This window comes from Lepidochelys kempii, chromosome 3 (assembly GCF_965140285.1).
Source record: "Lepidochelys kempii isolate rLepKem1 chromosome 3, rLepKem1.hap1, whole genome shotgun sequence".
Taxonomy (NCBI): Eukaryota; Metazoa; Chordata; order Testudines; family Cheloniidae; genus Lepidochelys; species Lepidochelys kempii.
Genome location: NC_136382.1, coordinates 18,982,735 through 19,008,060, shown reverse-complemented (window position 1 = coordinate 19,008,060; position 25,326 = coordinate 18,982,735). Strand labels below are relative to the sequence as shown.

The following is a 25,326-nucleotide window of genomic DNA, read 5'->3' as shown; positions in this document are numbered from 1 at the left end:
AGTCTGATATGCCAAGAATTAAACAAGTTTCCCTTGTGCATTCATACCTGTGGGCCCTCTGTGCCAGGCAACCTGCAGGGATAAATATTTAAAGTATTCACAGATGCAGTGAATTGCTGTATAAAGGCATCAGTGCTGCTTTACAGATACCTTTACAGAGTCCTCTTCCTTCGCGCTCTTGGGTGGAGTTCTGTCCAGACTTACTTACGTGGGTGTTCCTCTTGCTACCAAGCTACGAATTGCTCCATTAATGCATGCCTCCCTCTGAGTGTACGTTGGTGAAATGCTGCAGCTCTCATGCTTCTGATTAAAGCCCTCCGAGGACAAACAGAAAGTTTAATGTGTAATTGCTGGGGTATGTGTCTGCTGAAAATGCTTCATGTAGACCTTTCCCTTTCTTTTGCCTGGCCTTTTAAATACTGTACCAAACTTTGTCAGAGAAGCTCCTGCTTGCTCTCCTTTTGGGCCTGGATTCTGCCAGGGGGACTGTTTGGGGTATCTGAGAGGAGCCTTCATTGTTTCCATTTTGCCCCCCCCTTTCCTCTTCAACCTTTTTGATGCTTCCTTTCTTACATTAAAGCACTGCAAAGGCTGATCTTTTCCAGTGACTAAAATTAATAAGAGGTGGAACAAAGGCCCACTTCTGCAAGTGCTGGTCCCTGTATATATTCCACTGTGGGCTATGCATGCACTCCATGTGCCTGAGACTGGATGATTCTTGTTAGTGTCCGTTAGTCCTCATGTGCACTCCTTCCCTCCTTGTGCTCTGATCTGAGGATGTAAGCAGCCATGCGGACCAACTGCCTCTCCAGTTCCTTCTTACTGTTTCATGGTCTGAGTCTGAACTTTCCAGTGTCCACAGGGCTGATCCTCCTTCATCAAACCTGTAAATATTATAAACTGTAAATACCGAATATAAAAATTCTTTGTTAGTTTATTAGATAATCAGGTTTCGGGGAACAAGTCCCCCTTCCCAGTATGGGACTCCAGTTATGGGCAGGATTCTGGCCTTCAAGAACTGTGTCTCCTGTCCCTGTTCCTTCCCAAGGCAATGACCATCAGACATGCCTCTGGTGCTTCAGAGAAGCTCATATCTCTGCTAAGCGCAGTATCTGTCACTCCTCCCCACGCTGTGTAGTAGTAAAGTTTTATGTTTGTATTTTATATAGTTTAAAATAAAGAGGAATAATGTAGTATGTATTGAACATATTGGTGTATGATTTGATCATATCTGTCAGCCACCCTTTTTGAATAGCAGAAAGGAATGGCCTAATGGGCATTGGTAGGGATACATCAGCCAGAATCTGTGTCTGGACTAATTTCAAGGCAGTAACAGATCCTTTGAGGGTCACCAATTTGTTGTAGGTTTAGCATTTTAAAATAAGTAAAGGAATGGCACGATTGTTTTCTTTTGCGTTGCAATTTGATGTTCCTGTTCAAAATGTTCTGCGTAAATTAATTCTGTTTTGTGTGTAAATGAGGAATATGTGGGTTAAGAAATAAGTGTGAAGGCCATCGCTGAACCAGATATGGTCTAAGGAGGAACCGGAGACAGACACAAGGGTGCCAGAAGGCTGCAACATGCCCCTATTGAAATGTCAAAGGAGGGCAAATTAATGACTCTAAAAATAAGACAAGCACCTATCAATGGGAACAAATATCAGTAATCAGTAATCAAAACCAGCATGGAATAACTCCCTAAAAAAATTAATAAAAAAACAAAATAAAAAAAAAAACAATTTAAGAAAACAAGCACTTGTCAAACAATTGATTACAGCATGACGGTGCAAAACTCATCGGTCCCAATGAAGGAAAATCACTGTATAAACAGGGGGCCTTGCCATGAAACTTTGGGTCCGTCCTGCCAAGACTTCCCCGGAGCACCGTATCGTGACCAATGGAACCCGGCTCCTCCCTACTCGTGATCAACCTAGCTGGCCACTAGATTGATCCGGACTCTGGACTGGTAACTATAACATCGACTGGCGGGACAAGCATGGGAGTTCAGGCCTAGGAAACACCTCATGGAGCCAGACTGCGCTGCACAGTGTTTTGCGGCGTTGAGGAGCATGCTGCCCAGCACTAGCACTTCAGACACAGTGACAGGCGAAGGCAGAGCCAAGCATTCTTCCTCTCAGGTTCACTGCAAAGGCAAGAAAGCCTCTCCAAGGCTGGAGCAATATTCCCCTCTAGATCCACTTCTACAAGTGTGTAGGGGAACCAGCCCTTCACACCTGGGCCAAGGAAACTTGAAAACCCATCGAAGTCATGGTACCGACCCACAGGCTGCAGAGATAGAGGGTGCCTCCCCTTCAGCACCATCGGCAGCAGCAGGACCGTTGGTGCTGAGTCAAGAGAGGCATGAACCTAGACAGTCTGACCTGATACTAGCAGAGGGGCCATTGGTACTAATGCACACTTCTGAGCCAATGCTGAAGGTTAACAGGGAGAAGACGCTTCATGAGGGCAGATATACCCTTTCGGAGGACATCACCATCCTGCCAGATCTGGAATCTCCCATCTTATCAGGCCCGGTTCTTACAAGGGAGATCACGATACTATAGGTCCACAAACATTATGAAAGAAGTTGATTTCCTGTTCCCTTTACTAGTCAGGGTATTTCCTCATTGACAGTTCCAACAGCACCACTTCTGGAGATGGAGCCCATATTCTCTTCGCCAGGCAATTCTGATATGGGAGAAGGACCGTCATCACTTCCTCCAAGACATGTCAGCCTTGATAGAGGTTCTAGAATCTCCTGGGGCCTGCCATTACTGCATAAGTTGGGGTACCCCCCAGGACTAATGGTATTCTATGCCTTGGGGTCCAGATGAACCCATACTGGACCCTTCACATTGGCCCTGCTGGGGACCATGGGACCTATGCATGCATTATCCTGTATCTGTACAGACCCACTGAGACTCTCCCCATCCCTCTCCTCAGAGTGACCAGTGTGAACGCCATCTGGAGCCCATGGGGAAAGAAGAAGAGCCATATCCAGTGGTACCACTGGTATTGTATGGCATATCGTCTTCTTTTCCTGACATGGCAGTTGCCCCAGCATTACCATTGAAGCCAGATCTATGTATTATATATATATAGAGAGAGAGAGAGAGAGAGATTAGATTACTTAAGAATCCCAAGTTATCATTTTGAGGCCCAGTATTATTTCAATTATTATATAGTTGGGAACCCTGATGTGCCCAGTTGCAACACTCACACTATGGGAACTCGTCTATGTTTACAAATAGTTATTAATACATTTAGCACAGTCCTAAAAACCCCAACTCAGTAAGGTAGAGAGAAATACTACAGAGTATACATCTGCACATCCATATACTCACACCATCCATTGTAGAACAACCTGAAATGTTAGCCATCATCTTCCCCATCATCACCAGTGGCCATTATTCTGGCACCTCCCAAGGACTACATCTCCTTTTCCTACAGCCCCTAGGCTGGGATGCAACTTTTATAATACGTTATGCTGATGCACTATGTTTGATGCATATTCAGTAGGGGATTTCCCCCTTTTCCTTATTTGTATTTCCCCACCTTACTAATGTCGGAGTGTCTTTCTTCTATAGGTTAGTGTATCAATGATCTCAACTTATTAACATATACCTCAATTCATTACCATGGCCCTCTTGTGGTTAGGTAGCTCATTTGCCTGTTACATATGTCAACTCACTGTCATGACACTTTTGTGGTTGGATCATTTACCTGTGGTTAAAACTTCACCTTAAACATGCTATTTTCGGCTCCCCAATACTTGGGGTTTTCGTTGGCCGTTTATCTGTTCAAAGGTCATAAGCCTCAAGCTTTATGCTAACTTGCTAAAGCTAATGTCTTACAGGATACAGGCCTGTAGGTTCCTTGCATTATTGCTGAATATAATGCAAAGCAGAATATAATGCAAAGCAGTGAATATAATAAAGGCAAACTAGCCCACTGGGCTTCTCTATCTCTACCAGATAATCACAAACAGGAATTGTTAAAAAGGATTGCTGAAGCCCACCAGGTTCCCGTATAGAAAGACCAAGAGTCATCCCACAAAACCCTGCAGAGTACAGAGCATACAGAGTAGCACTCCAGTCAACAAGGCTATCTGAGAGCTGGCCAAAGTGATGTGGCACACCCAAGCAATGATGTGGCACACCCAAGCCACTTCCAAGAGGGCAGAAAAGAGGTATTTTGATCCTCCCAATGTAGCAGAGATTCTCTTCACGCATTCTGTCCCCAACCCCCTGGTTGTCCAGGCTGCTACCATAGCAAGTAGACAACAATACACAAGATTTACTACTTTAGATAAGGAGGCCAAGCACTTGGACCTCTTAGGGAGCAAAGTGTTTACATCTACCCGCCTACAATTCTGAATAGCCAGTTATCAGGCACTACTTGCGAAGTATGATTTCATCAACTACTCCACGTTTTCAGAATTTAGAGTCAAACTCCCTCAGAAGCACAGAGGGTAGTCTGATAGCCAGGCAGTCTCTTCAAGCCATTATAGAAGCTGTATCTGTTGCATCTGGATCAATGGCAGCTGCCATCATTCTGTACAAGGAGCGCTGACTTCATTCCTCAGGTTTTCCCAGGGAAATATAGTCCACTGTGGAGGGTTTGCCCTTTGAGGGGGACTACTTGTTCGGTCAAAAAACTGATGAGTCACTGCACTCCTTAAAGGACTCAAGGGTATTCACCCCAGTGCCCAAGAGGAAATACACCAGGCAACTTTATAAGCCTAGACCAACATCACTGCCCTTCTTTCAGTAAGGAGGATGCGAACTGCCACGAAAGCGTCCGAGGGTGCAGTGGAGCAAGTGTACTTCTTTTTCCGTTCCTTTCCAACTGTAACTGCCCATCAAGAAGTACTTTTGACAGGACTTTTGAGAGCTGCGAACCTGCTCAAATGCCAGGTCCTCTCACCTCAGAGATCCATTATGATGGCCGCCTAGCTCAATTTTCCCACATACGGTGGAGGATAACAAGAGACAAATGTGTTCTCATTACTATCCACTTTGGTTACACTATAGCGTTTCTCTCCTCTCTCCCTCCAAAGCCTGCCTCCCTGTCCCTTTTAAGGATACTGTTATTCAAGGTAAGGAGGCTCCCTACTTCTATAGGCAGCCATTGAGTCTGTATCATTATCAAGGAAGGGGATTTTATTCCAAATATTTTCTAAGCCCCAAGGAGAAAGGTGGATGGAAACCCATATCACACCTCTTGCACCTCAATGTTTTCAGCCAAAGACTAAGATTCAGGATGGTCACCTTGGCATCAATAAACCCATCCCTAAACAGAAATGAATAGTTCACAGCTCCCCACATGAGAACCTAATTTCATACAAACCTCTTCCCCTCCTACAGAATGTTCATGATAGGTATGAAGCATTATCAGTACAGAGTGCTTTCTTTTGGACTGGCAACAGCAACCAGAGTATTTACAAAGGTATTTTTGTTAGTGGCAGCATGCTTCCAGCACAATGGTTCCATTGTCTTTCTATACCTAGACTGCTGGCTTCTCATGGAAAAGTCTCAACAGGAGGGAAAGACATCAACCTCATCTCTCATTAATCTTCTAACATCAGTAGGTACTCCTGGGGAAATGCTGCGCAAGCGCAGAATTTATGTCCACCAGCAGATTTCTTTGCTTCCCCGCAGAAAAATGACTTTCTGACAGGGAAGCAAAGGGAAGCCATAAGAGCAGTCATCCAACCCTCCACAGCAGTATGTTTTGGGTGCCCAGGGCAGCCGGCAGAGAGGTAAATCACTGTGGGGCAGGAAGCGGGATGTCTGGTGGCTCCTACCCTGCACTGGGGAGGACAGGACTTCCTCTTCCCCTGCACAGCATCTGGGACTGGGTCAGACCCAGTGCCAGATTACTCCCCCAGCAGCAGAAAGCTCTGCAAACTCCCCCCTGACTTCCTGTACCCATCACTTCTCAGATGCAGGGGGAGGGATCCCTCTACAGAGAGCTGCTCCCCCATCCGCCCAACCCCCATGCATCCAGACCCCCTTATACCCAGACCCTCCTGCTGAGCCTCACCCCCCCCGCACTGAACCCCCCCTGATAAGCCCTACTCCCCCTGCTTCTGGAGCACCCTGATGAGCCACCTGCACCCGGATCCCCACCCCACTGAGCCCCAACCAGCTACACCTGGATCTCCACCGCACTCAGCCCCACTCCCCCCAGCATCTGGATCCCCCACTGAGCCCCCCCACAACTGTCGAGCTCTATCCCCCCACACCCAGACTCCCCCCGCTGAGCCCCAACCACCTTCACCTGGACCCCCCCCCCCGCAGAGTCCCATAACTTGCACCCAGAACCTCCAACAAGTCCCTGTGCATCTAGATTCGCCCCCACACACCCAGATTCGCCACTGCTGCCTACACCCAGGTTGCCCCACACAGAACCCTCTCAACCCACACCTGGATCCCCCCACACTAAGCCCCTCCACACTTGGATCCTGCCTGCCCACACCTGGTGCACCTGACATGGAGGGACATGGCCCTGGGGTGTTTCTAGGGCAGGCCCGGTCCTTGTGCTGTGTCAGGATTGGGTGCAGCCCCACTAATGAGTCCGTGTCCCGGGGGTGGGGAATGGCACAATGATCTCCCACCTCTCTGCAGCCAGTGACTTGTGCTCCCCAATGCCATGCTGCAGCCTCCACATTTATTTGACAAATAAAATTTGCAGAATTTTAAAATATTGTGCTCAGAATTTTAATTTTTTTGGTGCAGAATTTTTAATTTCTTGTCACAGAATGCCCTCAGGAGTAACTAGGAATTTGCATGAATGTAGAAAAGTCCATTTCAGCTTCAACGCAGACCACAGAATTAATTGGAGCAACTGTAGAAACAACCATGACCAGTTGGCCAGAGCTTACTTCCATATTAGAGATATTTCAGTCTATGAACATTCTGATCAATCAGCTGAGAGAGCTCTCACAAACATCCTTGTCATCCTGGGTTACATGGCATCTTGAACCTATGTGACACCAGTCATGTGCCTCTGACTTGACTGTCTACAAGCCTGGTTTTGAGTAGTATATGTGCCAAGCAGGCACAGTATGGACCAGTTAGTTACACTCTGATGCTCTGTACACGGGGGAACACCCAGCACCCCCATGTTCATTCTTGTAAAATGATTGTGTGGTATTCAATGCAAAGTTTGTCATGTTGGGTGTCTTCGGAAGACTCATGATGCACTGAGCATTGTTGTTATAGTGATGTTATAGTAATGTTATAGGTTATAATTTCATGTATATAGTTACGAGGCTGAAAATGTGTCTTCATGGCTTAAAATAAGCCCAGGCAAAAACTCTCCAAGAGCAGAGTTCACACCTCATCAGGGCATGTATGGGACAAACCCAGCCCAGACTCACAGGAACAAAGGACGCTGGCCTAGGCAGCAACAAAAGGATCTGTTGGACTCTCGAGTGAGTCACCCCCCCTTCCTTTGGTCAGTTTGGGGCTGCGATGATGTAATGGTCACCCGAGTCTGAAGGGCAGAGGGAAAGCCAAGAGGGAAGAAAGGACATGGTAAAAGGGAGAGATGTTTGCCATGCTCTTCCTCTCTCTTCAACCAACATCTACAGACACCACACCAAGCGACTGAAGCGTTGATCAAAGGGGAGAGCCTGGCTGAAGAGCAACCAGCCAGCCTGTGGTGAGAAGCATTTAAGTTTGTAAGGGCGCTGAAAGTGTTAAGATCAACTTAGAATGTGTTTTGCTTTTATTTCATTTGACCAAATCTGACTTATGCTTTGACTTATAATCACTTAAGATCTATCTTTCATAGTTAATACGTTTGTTTGTTTGTTCTACCTGAAGCAGTGCATTTGGTTTGAAGTGTGTCAGAGACTCCCCTTGGAATAACAAGCCTGGTACATATCAATTTATTTGTTAAATTGACGAACTCATATAAACTTGCAGAGTCCAGCGGGCATAACTGGACACTGCAAGACAGAGGTTCCTAGGGTTGTGTCTGGGACCAGAGATATTGGCTAGTGTCATTTGGTTGCAAGTAGCTGAGAGCAGCTTGCATGCCAGAGGCTGTGCATGAACAGCCCAGGAGTGGGAGTTCTCACAGCACAGCAAGGTAAGGCTGGCCCCCAGGGTCAAGGATTGGAGTGACCTAGCAGATCACTGGTCCAGATAACAGCAGAGGGGAACGTCACACACTCCCCACCCAGGATACAAGGTTTGGTGGCAGGACGAAGAACAGGTCCTTTCTCTCCGCCACCTGCTCAGAAAACGCTACTCGTGGATGCCTCCTTAGTAGTCTGGGGTGCACATCTGGACGAACAAATAGCACAAGGAATATGGACACCTTGTGAGTCCAGGGTGCACAAAAGACTCATGGAACTGAGAGCCGTCTCAGAGGCCTGCTAACAATTCTTACCATTCATTCATTCCCAGCACATTCAGGTGATGTCAGGCAACATGATGGCTGTGTTCTACATCAACAAGCAAGGAGGAGCAAGATCTACACCCTTTGCATAGAGGCAGTCTGCCTCTGGAATTGGTGCATTTGTCATTGGGTTACCTTATCGGCAGTTCGTGTTCCGGAAATTCACAATACACGAGCAGTCTCAGCACTTCTTGATGGATGGCAAATGGGAGATTCACTATTCATTGGTGAAAGACCTATTCCAGCAAGGGTATCTCCGATTCTGGACCTGTTTGCGTCTCAAGACAAGAAATGCACAATATACTTCACTGAGGGGTGTACAGTCATAATTCCAAGGGAGATGTCCTTCTACTCCCATGGATGGGAAATTTGATGTAGTCTTCCCCTACCCCATTCCACTCTTACCTTGAGTTCTCAGGAATGTCCAGCGGGATAAGGCAGTGATCACCCCCATTGCTCCCATATGGCCAAGAGAATTCAGTTCCCCATCCTTCTTGATTTGACATCTTGTCCACACCAGTCAGCATCCAGTCCTTGCCAGACCTCCTCCACAGGACAAGGGCAAGATCAGGCATCTGAATCCAGAGTAACTTCACCTCACAGCCTGGTATTTGGATGGGCATTGAACCTACAGCAGAAATGTTCAACAGCTGTTAAAGCCATCCTGAACAATATCAGGAAAGAATCCACTAGAAGGTGTTACTTAGCTAAGTTGAAAAGATTCTCTGTTTGGAGTCAGATGTCACCAAATGTCCTCAGACAACATGGACATTCCCATTATTTTAGACTGTCTGCTCACCCTGAAATTTTCTCGTCTTTCCCATAGATCCCTATGGGTTCATTTGGTGGCAATTAGTGCCTACCACCTTCCTCTTGGTGACTACTCCATCTTCACGCATCCAGTGATTGTGCAATTTCTGAAGGGCTTAATCAGAATCTTCTCTCCAATAGCCAGATCTTTCCCAACATGGGATCCAACTTGGTCCTTTCCATGCTAAGTAAATCACCATTTGAACCACTAGCAAAATGCTCTCTTTCATGTTACTCTAGGAAGTTAGCCTTTCTGGTGAACATCACTTTGGCTACAAGGGTAGGCAAACTTGGGGCCCTTATACATGGCCCATCATACATCGGTTTCCATAAGAATAAGGTTTCCTTGAGGCTGCACCCACAGTTTGTATCCAAAGTAATTTCAGACTATACATGTACCTGTATATATTTTTCCTAAGCCTCATACCAGCCATTAGGATCAGAGACTCCATTCACTGGACATACCTTGGGCATTGTCATTCTATCTTCAGAGAACAAAGCCCTTTATGAGATTGCCTGGGCTGTTTGTGGCCCTAGTGCAACATATGAAAGAACAAGCGTTATCTTCACGAAGACTATCCAAGTGGATTTCAGGCTGTATGTTGCTCTCTTACCAGTTGTCTCATGCAGCTCCACCTGGCAGAGCAAGGCCCACTCCACCAGAGGAAAGGTGCTTCAACAGCTTCGCTTTAGGAAGTACCCCTCCTTGATATATGTAAAGCAGCTCTGTGGCGTTCTGTTCATATCTTCACAAGACACTTGTGTCTTGATGCAAGCCTCCTCATCTGAGCATAGAAGTGTAGGACTGGAAGGGACCTCAGTAGGTCATCTAGTCCAGTACCCTGCACTCAAGGCAGCACTGTGTAATAATACATCCTTTGGGTCAGCATTCCTATAGAGAGTACAGCAGAAGTCCTTGTACCCTCCTGCATCATGAGTACTGCTTGTCAGTCATGCACAGTGAAATACACATAGGGACCAGCACTTGCAGAAAAGTTACCTACCTTCTTTTGTAATTGGCGTTCGTTAAGAGGTGTGCTCCCTTTCTGTATTCCATTACCTGCCCTCCTTCTCCTGTGCTTCAGATCATAACACTTGATTTGCAGTACAGATGGAACTGGAGAGGTGGCCAGTCAACACTGTCCCTCCTGCCCTTGCATCAGAGCATGGGGACCAACAGACACTACTGGCAAGACTCTTCCAGTCTCAGGTGCATAAAGCACATGCATATCCCACAGGTAGTATAGGTAGGGACCACACATCTCGAAGAACTCTGGTAACGGAAAGTAGGTAACCTTTCTTTTCTTATATCCCTAGTCTCTGTAGGTATTGGAAAGATATAAATGCCAAGGAGGGAGAGGAATTGTTTAGGAGGTACAAGGTGGGGTAAAGCTAGGAATAATGGGATGACATTTTGGCTTTGATCAATTGCAGTACTGGATATATCCGCCCCCAAAGGAGTGAATCCTGTACTTACTTCAGCTTTCCTTTCAAGGATGGTGTTATGTTTAATTCTATCTATATAAATCAATATATATCTATAAATCTATATGTAGAGAAAGAGAGACACCCACGAGTTTTTAGATGTTTAAATGGAAAGCAGTAGCATGAAGTACAATTAGAATTTGCCGGGGGATGGACTGAACGAACTAGCTGGTCATTTCTGTCTCTAATTTCTATGGTTTACGTTAAGAAAGGGAAAATTTAAGATGCGTATTGGGAGAAAGTTTCTGTTCTTAAAATGTATTTGAATAGTCAATCACTTATCACTTGGAAATAGTGAATAGTCACTTATCACTTGGGACATGTAATAGTGCACTGGACAAATCACTGGGGAATGTACTATATTCTTTTCTATTTAAATTCTTATATTGTATCCATCACCTTGGTGATGTGTGTGTCTGCATGGGACAGTTCTGCATGGTAAGGAGATGGATTAGATGACCTAATGAGACTTTTTCATCTGTAATTTTTGTGATTCTTAGTTGTCTCTTAGTTGTGAAGGGAGCAGGAATCCCAGAGTCCTTCCTCAGTCCAAATCCTTCGCATAGTATAGTATAGGGTGTCACTGTAGCCTCTGGAGATGATCCTAGACCTAGTCAGTACTGTACAAATATTTTTGCATCATATATAGGTATCAGCAGCGGTGAGCATTCCATTCTGGCAGTGGTTTCTACAGCAATTTGGCAAGAAAAGTGCAGCATGTGGGATTTCCGTAAGTAAACCGTTATGAAAATCTGTGCAACGTGGCATCTTACATGTCAATAGCAGCTTCCTCAGGAACCGTTCACAACTTTTGTAATAAAAACCGACACCAGCAGAAGTTTTCCTGATTTCAGGGTTCGTTTCAAATCTTGAATTGTACCAATTCAGGCAAACTCCAAGTTTTTCAAAGAAATTTTCCAAGAGATGGGTTAGTGAGCCAAGACGAGATGCAAACTTGACCCAAAGTCTAACCAGGTTCCACTTTGTATCTGTCTCACAGAGATGAACCTGAGCACAGAGTTTCAGATTCAGATCTGAACTGTCCTGTGTTCAAGGGCTATGTTATCTAATATTTAGCTTGGCCAAATTTGGTAGTTTCAGCTGACTAAGTCTGCCTCAGTCATGGGGGAGGGAGTAGTGAAACCCTCCTGAACTGAGTTTGGGGAAGATCTAGCATGAACCCCTTTGAGCCAAAAGGATGAGCTTCCTGTAGTGTTGGTTTTCCCTCTTCCTGCAAATGTTTACAAAGTAAAATAAATAAATGAGCTGCTAGCACAGGGGTCGGCAACCTGCAGCACGCGGGCCAAAGGCAGCACGTGAGCCGATTTTTACTGGCATGCTGCTGCCAGCCGGGGTCCCGGCCGCCGCCCCCGCTCAGCCCACTGCTGGCCTGGGTGAACGGAACCCCAGGCCGGCAGTGGGCTGAGTGGGGCCGGCGGCCGGGACCCCAGCTGGCAGGAGCCGGCGGACAGAACCCCAGTCCGGTGGCGGGCTAAGCTGCTCGGCCCGCCGCCAGTCTGGGGTTCTGTCCGCCGGTGCAGTGTATTAAATGTCTCCCCGTAGGAATGTGCTGCTTGCGGAGCACCAGGAGCCGTAAGTAGTACACTGTAAGTAGCACATTCCTACGGGGAGCAATTTAATACACTACCCTGGGGTAGGGAAGGCTGTGCCTCCCCAAACAGCCCGCCCCCAATCCGCCCCCTAACACTTCCCGCCCCCTGACTGCCCCCCTCATAACCACTGACCCATTCAACCCCCGCTACTCCTTGTCCCCTGACTGGTTACACCACTGGTTAGGACCCCCTGACCGCCCCCTCAGAAACCTCCACCCATCCAACCTCCCCTTCTCCTTGTCTCCTGACCGCCCTCTCCTGGGACCCCCTCACCCCTATCCGACCCCCCCCCCCGAGTCCACCCCCCATCCAAACCCCCCTCTTCCCTGTCCCCTGACTGCCCCGACTCCTATCCACACCCCTGATAGGCCCCTCAGGACTCCCATGCCTATCAACCACCCCTGTTCCCCGTCCCCTTACCATGCCTCTCAGAGCATCAGGACTGGCCGCCGTAAGTAGTACACTGTAAGTAGCACATTCCTATGGGGAGCAATTTAACACACTACATCCAGGCCCGCTCAGCCCGCTGATGGTCTGGAGTTCTCAAAGTATGTTCTCTCACTGCTTATAAAAATTACACTACAATTAGCTTAAAAACTTGAAAACTTAAAAACTTTGTATATTACAGTAATCGTTAAAAAATGTAGAATGTTAATAAATACATAGATTTGATGAAACAAAGTAGTTGTACTTATGTGCCTGTGCTTAATTTGTGTTTTCGATGATTTATCTTCTAAAATAATCTGGCATGTCTCATACCCCCAGAAAGGGCATCTCACACCCCCAGGGGGTGCATGCATCCCAGGTTAAGAACCACTGCACTAAACTGATAAGATCTGCATTTTAATTTAATTTTAAATGAAGCTTCTTAAACATTTTAAAGACCTTGTTTACTTTACATACAACAGTTTAGTTATATAATCTAGACATAGAGACCTTCCAAAAACGTTAGAATGTATTACTGACACGCGAAACCTTACATTCAAGTGAATACATGAAGACTGGGCACACCACTTCTGAAAGGTTGCCGGCCCCTGTGCTAGCATCTTAGTGGTCCCAGAAGAAAGAAGCCTGATTTAACTGTCACAGCTTCCCAAGGCAGAGCCAAGATGCCTGCCTGAGCTTTTGCTGTTTGTTTGGTTTTTTAACCTCGGACTGAGGGCAAGTAGCAGAGAGAGTTCACATTGCTGTCTGCATTGTTGCTCTCCTTCCTTTGAGGTTTTTAAGGTCAGACTTGACAAAGCCCTGGCTGGGATGATTTAGTTGGGGATTGGTCCTGCTTTGAGCAGGGGGTTGGACTAGATGACCTTCTGGGGTCCCTTCCAACCCTGATATTCTATGATATTCTATGAAATGTTTGTTATTTAACAAAAAGAACATTTTATGCAGACCTCAGCTTTGTGACGCGTTGTGTCAGTTATTTACAGGAATTTGAGGTGATAGCACAAGACTGGTATGGAATGCAGGGACAACTGGGGAGCATGGCTTTTGAGTCCACATTTTAAATGGGGGCATCTCTAACCCTTATGAGCCCATTGTTTCAAATTGAAGTGAAGATGCTAAGCACGGCTGAAAATCAAATCCAGGTCATCCAAATTTAGATTTCCAATTCTGGAAATGTGGGCCTTTGTGACTTACCCGAGGTTATAGTGCAAGTCAGTGACAGACATGGGGATGGTGGTGGGGTAAATTGTCCTACTGTTAACCACTAGACCACATTGCCTCCCTAATGTTAGTTGTTTATACTTAATATCCAGGTTTCTGAAAAAGTCACTGAAGACCAATGTGTGCCAGAGTTCCATGTAAATCAGTAATTGATTTCATGTGTGAAATGGGTGATTTTAAATCCAGACATGACTCAAAGCCCCTTGCAGTGCCTTGTCTGTACTGGAAGTGTTCCTGTTGTTGAAAATAAAGGGGAGATGGCAGCACTGGCTGACTTGTTCTGTTCTAAAGTATTGTCACTTCTAGAGCCCTATGCAGGACTATTTTTTAAATCTCACTCCTGTCTTGCTGTGCAATACCCACTACCCCTCCCACCCACTCCCTTCCTCATGGTTTCTTGCATTTTTACACTGCTCCCACCTGCAAAAATCTTAGATCCCACAAATCCCGCAAGACACATATTTTAAACAGTTGGTTAATATATTATATAATATGTATAGCAATGGAATTCAGACACAATTTTTACCACGAAAAAAATCCCACAAATCTTGCTTAAACCGTGTAAACAATAACTTTAATTCCTGTTATAATAGACATCAAATCTCTTTCTACCCCTTACTTAAATTTAAGTATTAAAACCTTTATTTAAAAAAAAATTATGTTTTCCCACAACTTACCAGTCTGGGATTTTGCCCACCCATTCCCATGCACAAAGTATATTTTACCCACTCCTGTTATTATGGCAGTGAGTCCTGCAGGACCCGTGGGATCCCAGTCCCGTTGCAGAGCTCTATTCACTTCCTCTCTTTTGCTAAGTTAAATAATGAAGTAGGACCCTGTGGGAGCACCGTTCTCTCACAACACTAAAGCTTTAAACTTTGTTGGACCATAGCACAATATAAGCTGCCGTTTCACAATGCCACCTCTTCTGTGTGAAAAAATATATTTTCCATTGTCTGCTATATATCTTATCTACCATTTTTCTTCTGGTTCTTTTTTCCCTCTCTTAGTGGATGATTCCTTTTGCGGTCATGCTGGTTACAATCCCAAATCTGGTTTTGGCTTACGTGGTGGCCTTTGTCTCTGGTCTGAGTATTGCAGCATCTTTGTTGTTGCCATGGTAGGCAAATATTACATTTGAAGTGTGTATGTGTGTTGTACACACACTGTGTGGAGTTCACCATGTAAACACTCAGAATTTGGCAACAGTTACCACATACAGTGGTATCTGAGAAATCAGAGTTTTCCCCTATATTTGGACTAGGAGAGATCTGTGATAACTCAGTGTCACGTATCCACTGTTAATGTCTGCTATGTGTGTACATATGTGTAAATGCTCTCTGAAAATATCTGTAAATTAAATTATTAACCTAAATGTGTCTAGAACTCCTGAGAATCCTAACTCAATCAGTCGTTTAGATTTAGTTTAATAGTACTTCAGAATTTATATTGGAAATTGCGTACAAATCAATTAAGGCTAAACAATTAAGAATGTAACTTGGGCAGCCTGCACCAAGCTGTAGATCCCTACGAAGCGGCCCTATGATGGAGAGCAAATGCAGGAGTGTGCTATAGGGGCAGGCATAGGTGCTGACTCCATGGGTATTCTGGGGCTTTGACTTTGGGTAAGCAACTCTAAATCCTCTGCATCAGTGGGAGAATAGGTCCTTTTAGTATCCTAACACTGCTGTTTTGTTAATGCACTATAGTTATATGTTAGGGCTTCTCATAGATTCACAATCACCCAATATCTAACTCAGATATTTTTGTAACTGTCTATTACTTAAAAAAAAAAGTAAATATTGTAACCATGTGATGTGAATAAAATTGTACCTTGGGGTTTTGTTTGCTTACTAGATTACAATCTTGTAAACTGTTGTGGCTGTCATGCATTTCCTATTAAAACTTTTTGTCTTTCTTTCAATCAGTGTAACCGTCTGTATTTGACTAGCTCCCTGCAGAAGTAGTAAATCAAAACTTCATCAAACTCATTTCTGAAAGAAAGTTTTCTGCATAGTAGTTAAATTACCCAGCAGTGTGCTGCAAATGTTTTAACAAGTGCCTCCCTCAAAAATGTTCCACCTAAGTCAGCAAATTTTGACATTCCCTGGGTAAAAACATTCTACCCTCTCAGTTGAACCAATGAGGTTTTGCAAAACCAAATTCCAACCTCCACTGCCCACCTTTACATTTAGATGGCAAAGCCCCTATCATTACAGTTTTTGTTTGTTGACCTAGTAGTGCAGAGTCACCCACTTTTCTGTTTCTGGGTTCTTTGCCATCTGACTTTCTCTGTTTGTAATTGTCAGCCTAAATACCTTATCAAAAATAAATGATCTTGTTTGCACAATTAATTCCGCAAATCAAACCTCCAAGAAAAAAGCCCCTGCAAACTCTGTATGTTAAAGAGGCTCAGAAACTTCTGCTTGAGGCTTTTATACTCTTCTTCTCTTGCTGGTTTGCAGGTCAATGTTGCCTGATGTAGTTGATCACTTTCGCCTGCTGAATCCTCATGCAAAGGGACCTGAAACCATCTTTTATGCTTCATATGTCTTCTTTACCAAGATGTCGGCCGGAATTGGATTAGGAATTTCCACAGCAAGCCTGGAGTAAGTGATGTTTTATTCCACTTAGTTGCTGTAATAAAGGGCTCTGAGGTGCTGTGTGGTAATTGCCTTCTCACCATTCGCGAATGCAGCGGGCTCAGAGACACAGTCTGGTTGCCAGTTTGAATGTATAATGGCTGAATCCTAAACACAAAATTGTTATCTGACAGGTCAGACTTCTGGTCACCAGGACACCTGCTGGCCTGTTAAGAATTGTTTGGTTTTAGATTTTGTTACCTAAAGAAAGCAACAACAAGGAGTCTGGTGGCACCTTAAAGACTAACAAAGCATAAGCTTCCGTGGGTAAAAACCCCACTTCTTCACTTTCTTTAGGTAGCAGCATGGACTTAGTGGTTTGGGCACTGGTCTAAGAGTCAGGAGACCTGGGTTCTGTTCTCAACTCTGCCTCAGGCGGTCTTTGTTATAGAATCATAGAAGATTAGGATTGGAAGAGAACTCAGGAGATCTAGTCCAACCCCCTACTCAAAGCAGGACCAATCCCCAACTAAATCATCCCAGCCAGGGCTTTGTCAAGCTGGGCCTTAAAAACCTCTAAGGATGGAGATTCCACCACCTCCCTAGGTTGACCTTGAGCAAGTCAATTCTTTGGCTCTCGGTTTCCCCTCCCACTGTTTGTCTAGTCTGTTTAGATTTTATTTTGAACAAAAAAATAGCACTTTTTTCCCAAGGAAAAGCAGACCGTGCCTTTTAAAGCTTTCATGTCGTCGAAAACCTGATATCCAATCGAAAAATTTCAGCCAGCCAGATTAATGTCACAAGTCACATTTCAAATAGATGGTAGAGCCAGTGTAATTAACCAGATATTTCTGAAACGTGCTTGAAAAGTGGAACTTGTTACTACAGGGCAGATTTCAGCTGTCCTCCAAACTCTTGCACAGTGCTGTGACTCTATAGTACCTCCCCTCTGTGCTGACTTTGACTTTGCACCGTAGAGGTCACATTATGTAGAGCAGGAGATCAAGTTCCAGTTGGCGGTTGTGATTTAACTGTGTGTCTTCTGCCACTGCTACTCCAGTTTAAAACTGGAGAACCAAAATGACAAGGTGGTGGGATGTGGTCGCTCATGTATAGACTACACTGGGAACCACTTGTCAGTACTTATCTGTCCACAAGCTGTTATGAATTTGCAGCAGATGCTGCAGTGTTTCCCCCCCCCCCCCCAGGAAAACAAGTCTCTGTTTTAGTGACTACATACAGAGAGCTCATAACTAACAGAATTACTGTCAACTGATTAACGCTACTTCACTCTAGTTAGCAAGCTCCCAGCAGTTTGCCATCTGCTGGAGTCCAGAGCTGACATTTATGGGAGAACATAGGAGGTAGTTTGATGGAAAATGGGTAATCATGGCATCAGTAATTGTAATACTGTGCCCACCCCTGGTTCTGATTCAGCCTATCAGATAAGTACATGCTTAACTTTAAGCATAAGAGTAATCCTGTCCCGCAAAGCACTGAAGCATGTCCTTAGCTTTAAGGAGGTAAGAACTTCTGTTGATGCCAGTGGGACTACTCACCTTCATTTAAAGTTAACCACATGCTTAAGAGCTTTGTTCAGTAGGGATAGGATTCACTTATCAGACAAGCTCTGCTATAGAGAGACTTGGCAGAATTCAATTTTTATTTAATAATTCTGATGGATAAAATCAATAATTATTTTAAGCATTTTTTCAATTTTTATCTATTTAAATTTTCACAGCTATGGGAAATTATGCGGGGAAGATCAGACAATTATTTAATGACAAAAGATGTTGAGATTCAAAAAGCTAAAGCTTTATAACCATTAAAACACAAATTGTCAATATCACGTCAAAATATAGAGGTTCATAGATACTAAGGTCAGAAGGGACCATTATGATCATGTAGTCCAACCTCCTGCACAATGCAGGCCACAGAATCTCATCCACCCACTCCGGCAATAAACCTCTCACCTATGTCTGAGCTATTGAAGTCCTCAAATCATGGTTTAAAGACGTCAAGGTGCAGAGAATCCTCCAGCAAGTGACCCATGCCCCATGCTACAGAGGAAGGCGAAAAACCCCCAGGGCCTCTTCCAATCTGCCCTGGAGGAAAATTCCTTCCCGACCCCAAATATGGCAATCAGCTGAACCCTGAGCATGTGGGCAAGATTCACCAGCCAGATACCCAAGACAGAATTCTCTGTAGTAACTCAGATCCCACCCCATCTAACATCCCATCACAGGCCATTGGGCCTATTTACCATGAATAGTTAAAGATCAATTAATTGCCAAAATCATGTTATCCCATCTCCTCCATAAACTTATTGAGTTTAATCTTGAAGCCAGATGGGTCTTTTGCCCCCACTGCTTCCCTTGGAAAGCTATTCCAGAACTTCACTCTTCTGATGGTTAGAAAACTTCGTCTAATTTCAAGTCTAAACTTCCCGATGGCCAGTTAATATCCATTTGTTCTTGTGTCCACATTGGTACTGAGCTTAAATAATTCCTCTCGCTCTCCGGTATTTATCCCTTTGATATATTTATAGAGAACAATCATATCTCCCCTCAACCTTCTTTTGGTTAGGCTAAACAAGCCAAGTTCCTTGAGTCTCCTTTCATAAGACAGGTTTTCTATTCCTCGGATCATCCTAGTAGCCCTTCTCTGTACCTGTTCCAGTTTGAATTCATCCTTCTTAAACATGGGAGACCAGAACTGCACACAGTATTCCAGATGAGGTCTCACCAGTGCCTTGAATAACAGTACTAACACCTCCTTATCTCTACTGGAAATACCTCTCCTGATGCATTCCCAGACCGCATTAGCTTTTTTCCACGGCCATATCACATTGGCAGCTCATAGTCATCCTGTGGTCAACCAATACTCCAAGGTCCTTCTCCTCCTCTGTTACTTCTAATTGATGCGTTCCCATGTTATAACTAAATTCTTAGTTATAAATGCATGATCTTACACTTCTCACTATTAAATTTCATCCTATTACTATTACTCCAGTTTACAAGGTCATCCAGATCCTCCTGTATGATATCCCGGTCCTTCTCTAAATTGGCAATACCTCCCAGCTTAGTATCATCCGCAGGCTTTATTAGCACACTCCCACTTTTTGTGCCAAGGTCAGTAATAAAAAGATTAAATAAGATTGGTCCCAAAACCAATCCCTGAGGAACTCCACTGGTAACCTCCCTCCAGTCTGACAGTTCACCTTTCAGTATGACTCGCTGTAGTCTCCCTTTTAACCAATTCCTTATCAACCTTTCAATGTTCATATTGATCCCAATCTTTTCCAATTTAACTAATAATTCCCCATGTGGCATCGTATCAAACGCCTTACTGAAATCTAGGTAAATTAGATCCACTGCATTTCCTTTGTCTAAAAAAATCTGTTACTTTCTCAAAGAAGGAGATCAGGTTGGTTTGGCACAATCTACCTTTTGTAAAACCATGTTGTATTTTGTCCCATTTACCATTGACCTCAATGTCCTTAACTACTTTCTCCTTCAAAATTTTTTCCAAGACCTTGCATACTACAGATGTCAAACTAACAGGCCTGTAGTTACCCAGATCACGTTTCCCCCCCCCTTTCTTAAAAATAGGAACTATGTTAGCAATTCTCCAGTCATATGGTACAACCCCTGAGTTTACCCATTCATTAAAAATTCTTGCTAATGGGCTTGCAATTTCATGTGCCAATTCCTTTAATATTCTTGGATGAAGATTATCTGGGCCCCCCGATTTAGTCCCATGAAGCTGTTCGAGTTTCGTTTCTACCTCAGATATAGTAATATCTACCTGCATATCCTCATTCCCATTTGTCATGCTACCATTATCCCTAAGATCCTCATTAGCCTCATCAAAGACTGAGGCGAAGTATTTGTTTAGATATTGTCCCTCTTTGTTAATAATTAAGTCTGTACAGTAGTAACAGCAGCATGTAATTCCATGCTTTGACTGTGTAAAGGTAATAAAATTATTTCAGAGAAGGCACAAAGACAAGGAGTGGGAGAAAGGGGGCAAAGGGCTGAAACCTGCTCCCACTGATATCAGTGACAAATTTCATGTTGGTAGCCGTAGGATTGGCTCCCCTCCCCGAAAAGGGAGCATATAAGATATAAAAGAGCAAGAGGAAGTGTAAGAAGAAATTGGAGCAGAGGTTTAGTTGGTGGTGGGAGGGTAGGAGATCGGGGAAAGCCCTTAATGTGACCAAGTGCCTTTTAGGTAGAGGAATAACAGCAGTGTCCGTATGTGTGTTTTTATAGGTTTGCTGGTTATAAAACAGGGATGTGCAGGCAATCCAGCACTGTGATCCTCACACTGAAAATCTTGATTGGGGCAGTCCCTGCCATCCTCATTGTTATAGGCTTATCCATACTCCTCTTTTACCCAATCACTGAAAAAAGTCGAAAAGAAACTGAATTTGCACTCGAGCTGTTAAGGTAGGTTTGACTCAGAAGCAAAGTGCAATAATATCAGAGCAGCCTCTCTTACAGGATGCCAGGATTCAGGGTTGGGGAAATTAGCTACTATCATAGTTTTGGGTTTGTTTAAAGTTTCTTAAATTCTGTAAGTTGCAGAACATTATTTTTCTAGTATCTTACCTTTGTTGCAGAGTCCTTGTGTATATAGAGTGTCTTTCTAAGAGATTACTTCTGTTGGTTTCCCAAAGTAATCCGCAAATTTAAATGATACAAAATAACAAACAGAAATCATATAATCCACCAGCCTTCCATGGGTGAAGCACAGCACAGCACCATTATATTAAAGTTTCATCTGGGAAGTGGAGAATATTGTATCCAGTGGAAACTAGAAGGGGATATTTCTTAGGTCATGTTTAATTATATTCTCCTTAGCTATCTGCAAATGGGAAAAATGTGACTCCTTTTTTTTCTTCTTCTTTCTGGTGTGTAAAGAAGGTCTGAAATCTTGTGGTAGGGTGAGGTTAAGCATTTGTTCTGCATTTTTTTTTTTTTTACATTCATTCATATTTTCTCTTCCTTTCCTTTCCTTCCTGGAAGACTCCTGGTCCAGTTAAAAAAAATTAGGCCGAATATCAAGGGTGAGGGGAGTAAACCCTCAGCTGTCATTTAGCATATTTAAGACAATATTAAGTCCTAAAAATATACTGTAGAACAATTCCCCTAACTTGGATGATGGATTAGGTAGTATAATAGGTCTTTGCTGTTTCTCCTTTGTATGATCTTAAAATACCAGTTGTGGAAATTGGTCAAGACACTATAAAAACCATATCTTGCTAGTAGTGGTTCTCCCCTTCTCTGTTTATTATTTGAGGTTGCTAAATTTTAGCCTGTAAGTTTAGCTTTAAAAAGTGGGGGGAGGGAGGAGAACAACAGCAAGCAGGGAAAAAAAAACCTCTTCACCTGTGATCCTCTACTTTTTATAGAAGGAGTCATCGGAGCACTGACAACCTTTCTGAAAATGAAGACGATACCTGGCTATGAAAGTTTGGAGAGAAGTGGTTTTTCAAACTGAAGTCTGACCTCAGAGTCCAAAGCACTGTACTTGGGGGGTGGGAGGAAGGAAGGGAAAGTCTTCTGAGTTATCCCACTTAAGTTTTATTAGAGGATATACTGGAAGCAATAGTACACAAAAGTGCAAAGGGCTCTGTTACATTAATAGTAAGGATCTGATTTTGACTGACAAAATAGAAAGATTCTGAGGACAGCCACTAGGGTGCCTCAAGGGGATGCTCACAGTTTTATAAGTATGTAAACTTCAGCCAGTGTTCTGATGCCCTTAAATTGGTGTTAGGAAGATTCAGTAGGTGGCACTCTTTCCTCTAGTCAGTGTTGAACCAAAGCCCCAGCACTGTACTGAGGATAACCTGCTTCTGAAGATGCTGTGTTTCGTATGAGACATAAAACCAAACTCCTGCAGTCACTAAATTTCTTCTGGAACTGTTGGCAAGATCCAGGGGTGTTAAAGGTTGGCCAGGACACCAAGTTTAAACTCAGGACATTCTTCTGACCTAAGTTGTCCTAGTAGCCTCTGTTGGCTACAGTATTCTTCATCACTTTTTTCTAAACTGTTTGCTGCACAACATTTGCTATGTGTCCCTCTAGAAGAGTCTGCATTTTGGTGTCTGATGGATGGGATCCTTGTGTATAATTTGTTTACATTTGTAAAGCCCTTAGGGATTCTGAGGATGAAATGTGCTATAAACATGTAAGATTTAGTGCTTCTTTTTGAGTTCCAACAAGCCCTGGATGCAGTTGGTAACAGAGCTGTGTGTTGAAAACTCACAAATAACTGCTCCAAACCTGATTTTAATTTGACTTTATTTGGGGAGTTAAGTCAAACTTTTATGTTAATAAAGGCCTACATTTTCAAGAGTGATTGACTAGTGGTCTTGGGTGCCTCTGTTTTTGGGTACCACACTTCAAAGTGTCCAGCTATCAGAGTGTGAGTGCTCTGCCCTTTCTGAAAAAGAAAAAAAAAATAATCAGGCCCACTTAAGGCATCTCATGTTGAAGCACCCAAAGTCACTAGTCGCTTCTGCAAATTTAGGCCCTAAATTTTTGTATATATTTACTCGTATGAGGCACACATTCCCACATACAGAATGCAGTCATTCACCTATTGAGAGCTGCAGCCGTGCTACACATTCTCAGCATATGTGTAGCAATTTAGAACAGCCACCCTGCGCCGTTTATCTAGTTGGTGCCTTTTTGAGCCAAGGATCTCGAAGTGCTTAAGAAGCATTAATTAAAGCCTCACCAGACCCCTGTAGGGGGTACATGCTACTGTGCACATCTTGCTGGGAGGGAAACTGACCCACAGAGATTAAGAGCTAATCCAGCTCCCATTGGAGTCAGTAGAAGTTGGATTAGGCTGTAAATGATTTGCTCAAGGTCATCCAGCAATTCAGCGATGATACCGGGACTAGATTCCAGGAGGCCTAAAATATGAGTTTTCTGTTATGCAAGTGATATTACATAGCAGCAAAACTGTAGCAAACAAACAAGTTAGAGGTGCCAAACTACACCTGGAGGTTATTTTGGTGTCTCTAAATATTCCACTTTTAAAACAAAAAGTATCAGTAAAAGCCAGGTTTCCTATTCAATTTAATGTTTTGAAATGCAAATGTACTAGCTAGAGAGTTAGCTCCTCAGTTGCTATAAATCCATCATTTCAGGTCAATGGGACGACATCAATTTATACAAGCTAAGGACCTAGTTTGATGGGTTTTTTTTTATAAAAGGGTAGCCGAAACTGCAGACCATGTTTGATTAGACATTTTAAGGCTACGTGTCTGTCACAGAGGTTACGGAAGTCATGGATTCAGTGACTTCTGCAGCAGCGGATGTGGCTGGCTCCGGGGCTGCCCGAGCAGATCAGGCATCCCCTGGGCCAGCAGCACCAGCTGGTTTGGGTATGGGAGGGGGCTCAGGGCTGGGGCAGGTGGTTACGGTGCAGGGCAGCACTTACCTCAGGGGGATGAGCCAGCATGTCCCTGCAGTTCCTAAGCAGAGGGGTCAGGGGCTCCGCACGCTGCCCAGGCTCGCAGTCGCCACCCTTGCAACTCCCATTGGCTGCGGTTCCTGGCCAATGGGAGCTGGAACTCGTGGCAGGGGTACCTTGGGGAGCCACCCTGGCCTTTCCTCCCCCTAGGAGCTGCAGGGACACCCGGAGTCAGGTAGGGAGCCTGCCAGCCCCGCTAACCCTCCCACCCCCCAGAACGAGTCCCAGGCTATGCACTGCTGCCTCCCAGACCCTCCGCCATCACCAGCGGGAGTCCCAAGCCGTGTGCCACCACCTGGCCTCCCCCCAGCACCAGAGGGGGTCCCAGGCCATGCATCGCTGCCCACCTTATCCACAGTACCAGCGGGGGTCCCGAGCAGCTCGCCACCCCCCTAGCACCAGCAGGTGTCCCAGGCCACGTGCCACCATCTGCCTCTCCCCCGCCTTCCTCCCAGCACCAGCAGGGGGTCCTGGGCCACACCCCCAGCACCTGCCGTGGCCCCAGACTGTCCCCTCCCCCCAGAGCACCCCCAGCCCCCCAGCCCAAGTTTTAGTTAGAGATATATAGTACAAGTCACGAGCCATGAATTTTTGTTTACTGCCTGTGACCTCTCCATGACTTTTACTAAAAATACCCATGACTAAAACGTAGCCTTAGACATCTTTTAACTTGAACATGGCCTGTGCAATGTATACTATATCAGCTATGCAACTGGGTTTACAAATTGCATAATACACATCAGACTTTAGCTCTGTGCAGTGTGAGCTTTCTGAGTTATAAAACCGCATCTTACCCCTGCTTCCGGCAAGAAATTTTTCAGGGTTTGTAATGGAGATACAAACAGTCCTGACCTTGCATATGGCAGTATTAATGAATATGGTCACAATACGTCAGAAATCTTTGTAGATAAAACTTCTATAACTATATTTTTATAATCTGAATAGTGCTGAGTTATTTTATCATATTAAAGTCGTATATTTGTTCATAAAATGAAGGTATTTTTCTAAGGTTTAAAGAAAAAGCACTAACAATGGATTTGAAGAAGGAAGCAGTATAGGAATTTTTTGTATCTTTTTTTCAAGGCTTACTGTTTGCACTGTGAAAGAATGAATTTTTTTATCTTCTAGCACTTTTTTTAAACTAAGCATAATCATTGTCTATACCCTAAACATGTGACAGAAAGAATCAGATCTGTGTTATTTTCTGTGCATATTAAAATATTTACACTAAGTACAATCCAGATTGAGTAATAATTCTCTCTCTG

At 44.2% G+C, this 25,326-nt stretch overlaps 1 protein-coding gene across 18 annotated transcripts in view; it reads left to right on the top strand.

The window, feature by feature from the left end:
* Positions 1-25,326, top strand: part of MFSD2B (MFSD2 lysolipid transporter B, sphingolipid) — an 86,656-nt gene that overhangs the window by 37,524 nt on the left and 23,806 nt on the right. For 13 of the 18 annotated variants that reach the window (XM_073335895.2, XM_073335882.2, XM_073335881.2 and 10 more), the window contains 5 exons: positions 11,357-11,437; positions 14,996-15,105; positions 16,451-16,594; positions 20,842-21,018; positions 21,984-25,298. In XM_073335895.2, the coding sequence (XP_073191996.1) occupies positions 11,357-11,437; positions 14,996-15,105; positions 16,451-16,594; positions 20,842-21,018; positions 21,984-22,041 (570 nt within the window). In that variant the 3' untranslated portion in view covers positions 22,042-25,298. Of the gene's footprint in view, positions 1-11,356; positions 11,438-14,995; positions 15,106-16,450; positions 16,595-20,841; positions 21,019-21,983; positions 25,299-25,326 lie in introns of those variants that run through there. The other 5 variants (XM_073335879.2, XM_078852057.1, XM_073335885.2 and 2 more) reach the window with 4 other exon arrangements.